At 42.6% G+C, this 14,274-nt stretch overlaps 1 protein-coding gene across 2 annotated transcripts in view; it reads left to right on the forward strand.

The window, feature by feature from the left end:
• The window catches only part of schip1 (schwannomin interacting protein 1), a 208,244-nt gene that overhangs the window by 54,413 nt on the left and 139,557 nt on the right, over positions 1 to 14,274 (forward strand). For both annotated transcript variants that reach the window (XM_034604111.1, XM_034604112.1), the window contains exons 6-8: positions 8,194 to 8,258; positions 8,508 to 8,579; positions 9,324 to 9,459. In XM_034604111.1, coding sequence (XP_034460002.1) covers positions 8,194 to 8,258; positions 8,508 to 8,579; positions 9,324 to 9,459 — 273 coding nt within the window. The remainder of the gene's footprint in view (positions 1 to 8,193; positions 8,259 to 8,507; positions 8,580 to 9,323; positions 9,460 to 14,274) is intronic.

Below are 14,274 nucleotides of genomic sequence, written 5' to 3' on the forward strand. Positions count from 1 at the left end.
GGAAGTTGTACTATGGAAAACATACCTGCACTGTAGAAAACAACAACTTTCCCCAAATGATTCTACTTTATTCTCTCCTGTTCTCTTTTATCTCAATGACATCATCTTTTTTACTGATAGCTGTACTTCCTTGAGGATTTGAAAGTCCTGTTGTGCTCAGTTTCTTCACGAATACAAATTCCTTTTACACAAATGTACTTTACAAATACAAAAAATTGATTATTACCCTGTTGCAATAAATTCTCTGTTATTTATGACGGGTGACAACACCGACAAATAAACCGGACAAGTATGAGTGAAACATATGTTTTGACTCTTGATCCTAATAACACACACACACACACACACACACACACACACACACACACACACACACACACACACACACACACACACACACACACACACACACACACACACACACACACACACACAGTATGCATGGACCTATACCATACAGTGGAACACTGATAGCAAACAGATGCTGAGTGAGTCACATTGCCCACTTATACTGTCGCATGTGACATAAAGAACAACTTTCCCTGAAATACTCATCACCTTTCTCCCCTCTTCTACTTGTTGTTGCCATTAACTTGTCATCTGTAATTATTGGTATCACATTAAGATGTGTTGTTGTGTTCTTTCTGCACTCCTCAGGATTAGCTCTTGTAACTGTCTTCAGGCTTCCTCCTTGCTCCATTTCCTCTTTGTCAGTATGCAGCTCTTCTCTCTCTGTGTCAGACTCTGTCAGTCATTAGCCCCTGTGTGTGTGTGTGTGTGTGTGTGTGTACATACAACAGAGTGTAACACAAAGGGAGGGTGCCAGCAGCTCTGATTGCAGAGTCACTCAGGGACAACATGGAGCCAGTGTCGGGACACCGAATCCCAAAGGACACTGGAAAATACACGCACATGCACGCACACGCACACACACACACACACACACACACACACACACACACACACAGGTGCCAGAAGACACAGTGTCTGGCCAGGAATGGCTACAGATAACAGCACCTGTCTTTGTTCTTTTCTTGCTATCACACACACACAAAGACACGGTGCACTGACAGCTTCTGTGTCCCCGTGGCAGAGGAGAGCAATGACGATATGAGGGTGATGGCAGAGATGGCGTTGGCTGCTGGCTGGGCCAAAGGACCCGAGGGAGGTTTGACTGATAGAGCCTGCCTCCAAGTCCACTGGAGCCTGTGTGTGGGTGGCTGAGGTGGGAGTGTGTCTGGCAGATGGTATGATGGTTTTTAAACCAGTTACGTTACCATCAGCTCAGGACCAGGTCATGACAGGTTTTTGGCTGAAATTTGACTGGAAAGAATTACTCTCAGTCTCAAGGTTATTCCACTATCAGGTTGAGAGAACTTGGCTGTTGATCAACTGAGCCAGAAGGAAAGAATCCATGCATGTAGGGAGACAAAGTTAATGTTTATTTGGCTGATTGTCTTTGTTTGTTTGATAATGGCTGACATATTGTTGTTAGTTCAAGGGGATGAACAGAATCTCCTGAAGCACCATATTTCAGTATGAGGCACCTCCACACTTCTTTTTTTCCTTGTGTGTACTTATCCTTCACTGGACAATTGAGAGGGAAGCATTGTTTTTACTATTTACTCCACTACATTTGTTTGACAGCTGTAGTTTCTATGCTCAGGAAGTAAGGCGGACCGTCCACTAACCAGAGGGTTGATGGTTCGATCCCCTAAGGCTCATCCAGTCCACATCCTGAACCCCAAATAGCCTCTGATGGCTCTGCTTTAGCAGCATATAGTAGTGCTGTATGTGTGTGTGGATGTGTGTATGTGGCTTCAAATGTAAAGCAAGTTCAGTGGTGAATATGACTAGAAAAGCACTGTGCATGAAGAATTAGACCTTTCCTCACAAATAACTGCTACTTATACATTAATGCATCAATAATAATAATAATGTAATAATATAATTTACCTAAATTTGTGACATTTTTTGGAACTTTGCTCTTTTATATAACTTTTATATTTGTATCTACTTTTGGTAGTTTAAGAACAGTTTAATTATAATACGTTTATACCCACTTTTACTTAAGTAAGAATTTCAGTGCAGGACTTTGAGTATTATTATAATGCTGCAGTCTAAGTAAAGGATCTGCATTGTGTGTGTGTGTGTGTGTGTGTGTGTGTGTGTGTGTGTGTGTGTGTGTGTGTGTGTGTGTGTGTGTGTGTGTGCGTGTGTGTGTGTGTGTGTGTGTGTGCGGGCTCTGATATAAAAGCGTGTGCAGATTTCTGGAGACTGTGTACCCGAGTTAATTGAGTTCATCAGGAGAACAAACACATCTGGCCAGTGTTCTCCACTGCTGGAGGACGACAGAGCGACGACCACATATCTGTTGCCGGCACTTTCACATCAGGAAGCTCATCAAGTATTGAAGAGGAAAACCGACTCAGACTGAGAGACTGTGGAGCCGAATACAGAAGAAGACATATCATATTGAGGGGAGAAAAGGAGAAGATTTTGACCTCAGAAGAGCAACAGAGTGTGAAATACGGTGCAACAATGAGGAGAAATAGATAATAAGTGTGTTTTTATGGGCTCTCGAGATACAGTATGTGTATGTTCCCCTCTTTGTCTGTCAGTCTGTCCCCGGAGCTGAGTTAAGGGGGCGTTTAGAAGAGCGGGAGCAGTTATGTAAATCAAGTGTGTGAGTGTTAATACGTGTGTGTGGATCAGTCGGAGGTGCACGGGACAGATTTACACCCCAATGTGCAGGAGCGATGAAGGCCATTTCCCAGGCAGGCCGTTTCTCTCTTTTCTGCGTTTCTCTCGCCGGTCGCTTGGCATTGGTCCAGTTTAATTTCTTCGGCGCCTAAAGGCTTGTTCTTTCACCTCCATATCCCTTATTCTCACTGCCAACCAACAGCCTACTTTCATATTCCCTTCCTCCTCAGCTCTCTTGCGGACTCTCAACCGAATTGCTCTCCGTCTCTGCAAAGTGCTGCATCTTTATCTTCCCCCTGCCCTCTGTCCCCTGCAGCTGAGGCATCTAACCCCTCACCACGTCAATCACTCAGCCCCTCCCTCCTCCATTATCTGGGTCGCTATACGCAGCTTTCTTTTCTCGTTGTACAAATCTCTAACCTTCATTCACGACACAAATACGTCTCCTGACCTCATCATCCTGTGAAAAACACTAATATGCTCAAAGTCATGAATCACATCCCATTAATGTAAATCAGTTCAATATTTACCATTTGTACAGTATATGACCTGAACGTCATATACGGTGCATTTATTCTGATACAAATATCTTTATTTTCTTTGTATAGTTTAAGTCTCCACATGAATGAATCCCCACCTAAAAATCCAAAGAAATACAAATAATGACGATGGATCAAAATGTGGTTTTCAAGTAGAAAAACACCACCGATCTCATATTTCAACTCAAGTCAGGTTAGGTCCTTCTTTATAGTCCCATTATGAAAACTGTGATGTGCAGGCAGGTTTTGAAACATTATATTAACAAGATAATAACACAGCAGGGTCGTCGCACCGTGCACACACAACTCTACGACAATAAAAATGATGAATAAAAAAAGAAGCTGATGCATTGAAGACAATAACACTGTTAAAAAAAACAATATTAAAACAATAAGCAGTATAAGAAGCATGAGATCATATCAGACGTGTGGGAGTTTACGGTGTAGTAAAGTAGTGAAACGGCAGAGAGGGCAGCTCGTCAATGTTCACTGCATCAAGAGCAATGCGATACATACACAGAGCGGCTCTCTCTGCAGAACAGGTGAGGTATAGCTGCAAAGAGCTCCCATTCTTCAGCAAGTGGTCGGTGTGGAAGATATTCAGATGTCCTGACCACCTGCTTTTTGTAAATATAATAATACATTTTCTTCGTATCGTGCTTGTAACAATGCTCAATAACACTTAACATGGGAATAAAAAAATGTGAAAGTAGATAAAGGTGAATCACTATACACATAAAATACACACAATAACACATTATGTCAATCAAACATTAAAAGCAGTTCTGGGTTTTGAGAAGTGTTTTGAAGGTTGAGAGTTCAGTGCAGCCTCTGATGGGTTTGTGAGGAGAGTTTATCCATAGACAAGCAATGTATCCTGTCAATAGTTCTTTTAAAAAAGATTAAGAATACCAAAATAAACTATTTTTGCATTTAAAAAGACTATTATTAGAGGGGAAAAGAAATGAAACTTCCTTCGTGTAGCGCTGGAGAAAAAGATGTTGTAGTTTTGATAGAAAGAAAATTATGTTAAATTGCAAACAGATTTTTTGTGACGATTTGCGACATGTCATTAAGGGCTTTGAAGGTTTTTTTTAATTAGTCCTTTGTATCCTTAATTTCATAAAATGTGTTATTGCAATGTCTTTTTTAATTTGTTGAAACGATTTCAGAAGTCCACAGTGAAGCTGCTGCTTCCCTTTTACGGCATGTGTGTCGGTTGAGAACCTTTCCATGAATTCCTCCGATGGGGTTGTGTAAGGACGAGGGCAGCAGCCTGTGAAATCATGTGCACTCGTCTTCTCCTCAGATAATAAGGCAGATCTTCAAAACAAACATTGATCCGCTGTGCTCTATCCGTCCTTATTCCTGTCTTCTTCTAAAAAGACCAAACCCAATTTCTCACAGTGGGATCAAATCAGCCCTCATTCTCTGCTTTCTCTTCTCATCTCCTCTGTGTGCCTAATGTCCATTTATTATTTTGGGAAAGTAGAGTTGAAGAGAGGAGGTTGATGATGGAGTAAAGACGTAGAGACGGGTGGAGCAGGTGAAGGAGGGATGGAGACCAGGATCAGGGTCTGTGTGTGGTTGTCAGTGGCTCTATTTCCTCTGTTGTCGTATGGTGCCCTGTGGGTTCAAGGTCCCCTCACCACCTCATTCTCTCTCTCCTCCCCTCACTCTGCTCTGCCTGACTCTACCATAAATCCACCAACACACATACTCACAAGAACACACACACACACACACACACTTGCATACACTAATCAATACAAGCCTGCTTGGCACTGCCAAAGCCCAAAATGACTATAGATTTCCTGTCCCCTCCGCCACTAAACTATGCAAACCTCAGGTTTATGTTCTGGTACTTTTTCCGGTGTTCCTTCTTCATGCGCAGGATGGGGACTTCCTCTGAGGCGGGGACGGAAGGATACAGGTGTGGATGGCTCGAGAAAAAGGCTTTTCAACGGGACCACATTTGTTTACTTGACAGAAAACATACAGCCCCTTGCTTTGGTATTCAATAATCGCAAACTATATACTGCTATCGATTTTGAAATCAATATAGTGTATTAGGACGGTCGTAAATGTCCTGCTGAAGTCAAGGTTTTGTTTAAGCAGAGAATTACGTGAGCACAAAGACACATATAACACATGGTTGATTATCGGATGTTAAATAAAACTAGATGTGATTTATAAGGTTAAATATTGTATGATTTGTGAAAAGGAGAGAATACCCGGTTATGTGAGTCAGCGAATAAGTCGCCTGTGGGTTAAATCTGACCAGTACGAAAGTGATTTTTATTTTTATGAAAGTTTCACCAAAAGGGAGATTTTTATCTGTCTGTGTTTTCGTTTTAACAACCCAGCAACATGTTGGTCTGGCTCAGATTTTCAGTATACTTAATAATACATATCAGTAACTGAATCAATACGGATATTTATTAGAGAGAAATGAGATTATACAGGCTTATTATTTATTTTTCTGTGTCATGACAAATTCAACACCATGTTTGTTGGTCTAACGTGTCAGTTTAAAATACTAATGACTTATTATCTCCTTGTTTTAAGGGAACAAGTAAATAAAAACATGTTTACATATGGGCCAGGATACACACCCAGTGGAGTTGCTTGTGTGTGTAATGTCTTGCTCAACCGTGCATGAATGTCTGCAGGTGCTGTCGTCTTAAAAGCAGGAATACGTGCACGTTTCTCCGTGTGCTAATTTGTATTCCTTCCGTGTGTGTTTGTGCTGGTGTCGGCTTGAAAGTGTGTTTGTGCGTCTGCAATGGGCTAATAGTTTGTCTGGCCAGACCTGTGACAGGGTCATCGGTAACTCGGATGGGAAATTGAAATGATCGGCTCATTCAGTCTCCCAGCAACTCCATTACCCACAACCTCACAATCAAACACACACAGACGCACACATCTTCTCTCCTTGTTTATACTCGGCTTATCTCTCCATCACTGTCAGCCGCGTCTGTTATCTCTCTCGCTGCTCAAGTCTTTCTTCGGCATCTCCGACTTTAAGTTATTTTAGTGTCTTTCATGTACCGTCTTCTTTCTCTGTGCCTCTTACTTTTGCTTTTTCCTATTCATCCTGTCTGTCTCAAAACTCCCAAATGGCACTTTGTAAAGTCTCTTTAAGAGTCTGTGACTGGATGTGTGCGCGTGGGTAAGAGGACTGAATAAAAGAGAGACAGCTGTCGGTCCAGGACAGCATTAGGGAGGGATTTGGAAAAGCTGAGGTGACATTGACTCGAAAAGCAGAAGAAAGTTCAGGGAGCTTTCATAGTCGAGCCACATCCACACTTTCACAGATTCTCTTTGAACCAGAGAGAAAATTGAAAGGGAAAAACAAACAGACGTAAACAGATGAAAAACAGCTCCCTGCACAATCATTGATCACCAGTCCAAGTCCTTGATTCTGTCTAATGAGCTGCTTGTTCCTTCTGGGGAGCAAAGAGAAAAAACAAACACTGCCCGACACAGCGAAAATGGGCAAACTGCAAAAACAAAGTAGACCTTTTTATCGAAAAAAAACCATGATGCTGGTGTGATTTATTCTTTCTTTATGGAAATATGGAAATTGCGGGCGGCACAGTGTTGCAGTGGGTTTTCATTGTCCTCCGTTTCTCTGAGTGGGTTTTCGTTGGTGTTACAACGCTTAGCTCAAGAAGCAACGGGGAACATAAAAAACAAATATAAATGGTTATTTATTTTGCAAAAAAGTTTGAAATAACATTACAAAAGTATAAAGGTGAGGCAAACTACAAAGAGAAATGGCTCGATTTACATATTAAAGAAACACTATATAAAGGGTTTAGACACAAGAGGGCGCCGTAACACCCGGTACTTCTTCCTGCCACAGTTAAAAACACGCAGATTGGGGTTAGGTTAATTGGAGACTCTAAATTGAACGTAGATGTGAATGTTAATGTGTCCAAGGTGTATCAGCCCTCTCGCCCAATGTCAGCTCGGATCGCTCCCTGTGACCCTTAAAGGATCAGCAGTATAGATAATGCATAGATGGATGATATGCAAAAGATGCAATGCTACATGACGTAACGGGACAATCACACACTAGGTCAAATTGAAATGTGGAGTTCTGCCGGTTTCACTGAAACACACACACACACACACACACACACACACACACACACACACACACACACACACACACACACCAATGTGTAGCTGCTTGGCGCCCTGATGTGACCCTCCTGGCTCATCAGGAAGAACTGCTCCACTTAAACTTTGTTGCTCCCTTGTAATTGAATTAGTTTGCTCAATTATGTAGCGGCAGGTCTGTCCTCATTACACAGCACCATTAAAGCACAAGGATGGAGCCGAGGGGAGGAGGACGAGGACGAGGAGGAGGAGGACGAGGAGGAGGAGGAGGAGGAGGAGGAGAGCAGCAGGCGAGGAGGGGGAGAGCCAAGCTGAAAGTCATTTTAGCGAGAGCGTAAAGTTTCACTGCTCTAATCTTCAGCGCGTCAGCCACATCTGTACAACACCTGTGCCATAGTTTATGAATTATGTCCTGCTGTATCTCCCCTGCCTTCACTGTCTCTTTCTGTTTGACTTTCCTCTTCGACTCACTCCGTGCTTCGGGGGGCAAATGCTTGGAAAAACGCTGAGGCAGCATTTCGGCAGAGTTCTTCTCAAGTTTACTTCACTGACTTCATTAGAAAACATCCATCTGAGCCAAAATGCTGTCAAACCACTTGCTGCAGGGGTTTCTGAGCTCAGCACAATGATCACACATCTGCCAAAGATTCACTCACACTGGAACACACACACATAGGAGGGGGGGGGGGGGGGGGGGGTTCCTCATTCTGTGAAAGACTCTGTGTATCTGCACCAAAGCCACATTTCAAAGAAGTCAACTCTTCTTTTATTTCTGTTCCTTTGTCTCTCTGTTTGTCCCTTCTCCTGTCTCTCTCTCTCACAGGAGCAGCTGGAGGGCCTCCAGAGTGACTCCAAGCATGTTAATGATGGAGGTTTCCAGCTGCAGAGGTGAGTTTACACACACATGCACACACACAATGAACACAGAGACAGAATGCGCAGCCGGCTGATGTAGAAGCCGATTTCCCTGCAGATGTTTCCAAGCTATTGCTGTTTAATTACTGATGACCCTGACTGAGATTGGACGTGTGTGTGTGTGTGTGTGTGTGTGTGTGTGTGTGTGTGTGTGTGTGTGTGTGTGTGTGTGTGTCCTCTGAATGTCCCCTACACCCCCCCCCCCTATCTCTCCTGGGTCAGTAATCACCTGACCATGGACCTGGATAACAACATCAATATCAACATGCTGCCCATTGAGAACAAGGTGTTCATGTGAGTATGTGTTTTATCTCTGGCTAAAGAGAAGTAATGATGTTTTTTAATTTAGATTAAATACAGTTTATCCAATTAAATAGAAAGCTTCCTCTTTGAATACTTTATTTATGTATTTCTTACCATAGATGTTCTGATCTTTATATTTGAGATGACTGTGCAGTTGCAAGATAAATCTGACATTTCACAAGATAATTAGCAAAACATCTTAGAGAAAATTATTTTCATTATTTGTGACTTTTTGCTAATCTTAGCTTTCCTCTTAAAAAATGATCTAAGCATTGCTTCAATGTAAAGGATCACAAACTTAAAATAAAATCCTGTCTCCTGACTGATTCTCAAATAAACAAACCCTCCTTAAAGATATAAAATATAACAATTCTCCATTAAAATGTCTAAAACAACTACACCTATGTTGTTTATTTTAATGTACTTACATTAACCAACATTTAAATTTTTTTTATTATTTATTTAATTTATTCTCGTACCTTCATCTGTGAACATAAGTTGTGCCTGAGTGGTATCAGGTACATTTTCATCTGCAATGGTGGTGAACAACTCCCATGATCCCACACTGTTTCACAATGTCATCAAGTCTTTGGTTTTTGTTTTGACTGAGAGACCCCCTATAGGCTGAAATGACATATTCTATATTGATGTTGACATTATAGCAGTTCATGCAATGCATTTACAAAACATGTCCCTGTGTTGATACGTTGCCTCTTCATCGATGCACGTCTGCAGTATCCAGCGGGCCTGGCGTGACTTCCTGCAGAGACAGGAAGCGGAGAAAAGGAGCCCGTCCCCGCCCTCCCTCTCCTCCTCTGACAAGATGAGCATGTCAATCAGCATGACGACTCTGTCAGATGGCAGCACCCCAGTAAGTCAAACATCACTTCCATTTCAAAGTCAAAGTGCTCGGACAACGCCGTGGCTGCCAGTGTTCCTGGGGATGTGGTCATGGACACGTGTTGGCTTTGGCAGCTGTTTTAATATTTGTGCGTCACCTGTTTCAATAAGTCTGTGTGTGTTTGGAGTTTTGTGCTGCTTTACATGCTGAATATTGGAGATATTCATTTCTGCCAGAAGGGGGCAGTATCACTCAGCTAATTTCCTCAGTGTGCACACTCACAACCTGCATCTTCTTTGGGAGCAGAGAGTCAATATAACAGGATTTGTTCTGATATACACTATCTCTCTCGAAGCAGCAGCAGCAGCAGCGGTGGAGCAGCCATTCCCATTAAGCACATCTTCCCTTCATTTAACCAGATCGCAGTAAATCCCCGGGATTTTCTTTCCTGCGTCTCCCGGTCATTATAATTCTGTACTGACGTCGGCTGCAGCCCTCTGACTGAATAGCAAGTGTGTGTACACTCCTCTCCTAATCTCTGAGCCTGGAGTCAACAGGCAGGTTAAATCTCAGAGACAGCCGGGAGAGTTCCCTGTGTGAGCACACTTAGGTGGTACTTGTCCACTCAATCAGTTCAGAGACCAGCTTTTACACTGAAGGAGACTGTTTGATTTGGATTCCCGTGGAAGAAAGGGGGGTCGATTGGTTTATTAGTGAGGAGAAGAAACTGGAAGAAATACCAGAGCTCTGTGGGGTTTACAGTAACATGATGTGAGCAGTGGCAGCGAAGTTTGTGGATACACAGTTTATGCCTTAGGTTATGTTTATGGTTTATAAACACACATATACAGTATATATACTGTGCAACACACACAAACACACATACACATACACACACACACACACACACACACACACACACACACACACACACACACACACACACACACACAAACATGTACTCATATATTAGAGAGGACAGTCATTGGTTATAATGCATTCCCTAGTCCCCTACACTAACCATCACATCTAAACGCGGAACCTACCTAAACCTAATTCTAACCCTATCCCGCACATGAAACACCTGTAAATAACTGTATGCAAACCTAAACACTGAACCTGGTTGTTTGAATGTATCCTCCCCTAACCAAACCCTAAAATCGAGTCTTAATCCGACAACAACACTTACTCACCTCCCTCTGCAAAATCTATGCTCAAAATGGTCCTTGCAAAGATATAAGTGTAAGTAACAATACACACACACAAATACACACACATCAATCAATCGATAAAAATGTATTTACAGTATACAACACATTTTATACAAAGTAATCTAAACGTGCTTTACATACAACTAAACTAAAAATACATATATATATCTCCTCAACACAGCAAAGGCACACAGTAAGAAAGATGTGTGGGCGGGAGCTGGCCTTGGGCCTGACAGAACACACATGTCTTTAGCTTGCTTCTGAAAGTCAACACAGTTGTGGTAGATCTTATATCATCAGGCCGTTAACGTTGGATGCGTTGGAAATCCTTTGGGATGGCCAAGAAATGCTTAGCTCAGTGACTCAGACCTGCTGACAAGGGCATATCATCAATGAAAGACGGAGAGCGTGTGTGTGTGCGTGTGTGTGCATGTGCGTGTGTGCGAGTTGAGACCCTAAGGTCAAGGGAGACAGAGGAGAGCGGTGGAGGGGAAGGGAAGATGAAAAACAGATGTTGGTTCAGCGAAATGTGCTGATTCTGTCGATCTGCTCCACTTTGTGGGAAACAGAGGCTCAGCTTCTCCTCATATGATTTCATGGCTTCTTCTTTTTTGGACTGATAGCAACAGTCCACATAAAATCAGTTTTACTGTCTCAACTCTCTCTCTCTTTTATTTGATTGTCCTTTCTTTACAATAATGTTTTTTTTTTCTCCTACTGGATGTGACAGCTCCTCCCTGTTTGAATTTCTAACCATTTCATTTCTGTTTACCCGGCGACATACATTCTCATTTTGAGTCTATACATAAATGGCATTCTATGCATGAATGCACATACACACACACACACACACACACACACACACACACGCACCCACACACCCACGCAGGCACACACACGTACACGCACACACAAACAAGGATAGTCATATTTCCCTGAGACACAGTGATGTGGCCGTCAAGTGATTGAATTTGTAACCTTTGTGCCTGTAACATCCTTCTTTGACAAATCCTTGCTGAATGACATGTATGTGTGTGTGACCATGTGTGTGTATATTTCACATGTCAATCTAACTTTCAACCTGTTTCTTTGGCCGTCGTGTGTTTTCAAGACTGATGAGTTTGTGTGTGTGTGAGTTTACATGCGACTCTTTGCTGCGTTAATGATCTCTTCACACTGTAAGTTAGGTCACTCATCACCATGGCAATCCAGTAAAAACGGAGCGGCTCTCGATATCTCTCTCTATGATCGATCACTCCGCTCCGTGGCAACACCGATAGAGGGAGGCAGAAATTATGGGTTTCATTAAAGGGGAACCTAACAAAACTCTGACTTTTATGCCCAGATATGAATCAGCTGTCTAAATTTTATTGTTTCATAATACTGTACGCTGTCAACACCCCCCCCCCCACTGACCACCTGCGAGCACACACACATGCACAACACAAAGAGAGAGCACACACACAAAACCACACACACGTGCACGCAAACACATTGACAAAGGCACATGGACACACAAGCCACTACAGCCTCAATTTCAGACTGTCTACATGATAGATGTCTTTTTATAACCACACATCAATCAATAGGGGCCTGGCTGAAGGTTTTTTATTTTCTAAATCCCTCGAGAAATGGGGACAAAAACAAACATTAGATGTTCCTATTTTATTATCAATAAAAAAGTGCAGCATTTTAATTCTGGATTGTGAGGATGGCCCCGCCTCCGCTCGGTTTACTGGCTGTCTATCCTTTGGGGATTGGGAGCTGTCCACTGCCCTGGTGCTGAACCAGGATGTAGTTGCTGAGTTTTCACACTAGAGGGAGATCCTGTATCATAGTGGGCTTCTTTTTTTTTTTTGCTCTTCCTGGGGAATGATCAGACCTGTTGTGGATATATATATATATATATATAAAGAGAGAGCAGTGTGAGTGTGTGTGTGAGTGTGTGTGCGTGTGCGTGAGTGTGAGCATGAGCGTGTGCGTGTGCGTGTGCGTGTGCGTGTGCGTGTTGGCTGATGAAGGGCACACAGGGCAGGTTCGTCCATCTGGTCTGCCAAGGTGCACTGAGACTGGGCCGAGCAGAGCAGCACAGCCCCGTCTGCCAGCTGTCATACTTCTCCATCTCTGCCTCTCTCTCTCTCTCTCCATCAACTCTCTCTTAACATTCCTCTCCTCCTCCTCTTTTTCTGACATGTCATAGTTTTTTGTTTTTTTTTCCTTTCTCTCTCTTATTTTAATGTCCCTCTCACTCTGGCTCTCTGTCTCTTTATCACTTACTCGCCCACCTCCGGTTCTCTTGACTTTATCAGGTCATGCAGCTGCCGCAGCAGCTACGGAAGCCTGGCAGGGGCGATCAATTGAGGTTCTGCAAAGGATTTTTTGTCTAGTTGTTGTATCTCTACTTTTAATGTACAATACAAGTAGTATAAATTGACTCCATAGTAATAAAAGTGTGCTACGTGCAGGTCTGCGTCTACCCAGAAGTGTCCTGAACTACTCAAACTTTGCCATTACACCAAGCGTTAGCACTTCAGCAGATTACTGAGCCAACAGGCTGCACAGACGCGTTTAACCCTTCACCTTCTTTTTCACCCATTTAATCCAGTACAGGGCGCAAATTGTTGCCTTCACTGAACTTGCATAATTTTAATCCTCACAGTCTTTTCTATTCACTGTCTATGGTAATGAAAGGCTGACTCGTGCAGGGAAAGGTCACACATTGTATCATGGCAGTGGAATGGTTATTAATACACTCAGGGCCTCAGCATTGTGAATGTATGAATGCCTCCCCCTCAGGCTCATCATGCCCTCATTCTGCTGTATTTACTGTACATTAACCTCACGGTGGAACAGCGACAGGTGGACAAAGGGCGGCGCACAAATCTTCAAGTAGTCAACCACAGGAAAGGAAGGAGCTTCAATGCCACCTCCTGTTTGGCTCGAATCTTAGTTACCGTAGTTACCAAAGAAGTATGAAGTTTATGCCTGGATTGAGATGAAAACATATTTATTTGGTGCAGCTTGATTGAATTTACGAGGACTGTTGGGCCTTTGCGTAGGTATGTGCGCTTCTTAGTGCCAATTTGTTAGCTACTGATGAGTTGAAAATCAAAGATCATGTTAGAATAATGAATCTAAACCATTGTCAATGTCAAATCGGTCAAATTCTGTTTATGTAGTCAAAAATCACAAAGCACTGCAATCTGGGCCGTATCCTGTGATCCCTGCTTGGTAAAAGGAAAGGACCCCCTTGAAAACGAGATGGTGCATCTCAAGGGGTTTATCCTCTAATTAAATTGTCAGATAAATAAGGAAACACTTCCCCCAAAACTTTTAATGGGGGTTAAATGGAAACCTCAAAGCAAATCTAATATTCTTGAGTGGAGTAAAAACACCCTTGTAAAATGGAAGCCATGCACAGATCGAGATTATTAAAGCACTTTTTAAAACAGGGATCAGTAACTGGTGCTTTGATGCTGCAGATAATGTCAAGAGTAATTACGTATAGACTTTGTATAAAATGTCTGTTTCCATAGACACAAGGGTCTTTGCTGTGTGCACTGTATCAAGGAAACACAAGATCTGATTATCATTACAGCGCCAGCTATAAAGTCAGCTATTACATGCTGTCCCT

The sequence above is a fragment of the Hippoglossus hippoglossus genome, chromosome 13 (assembly GCF_009819705.1).
Source record: "Hippoglossus hippoglossus isolate fHipHip1 chromosome 13, fHipHip1.pri, whole genome shotgun sequence".
NCBI classification, from domain to species: domain Eukaryota; kingdom Metazoa; phylum Chordata; class Actinopteri; order Pleuronectiformes; family Pleuronectidae; genus Hippoglossus; species Hippoglossus hippoglossus.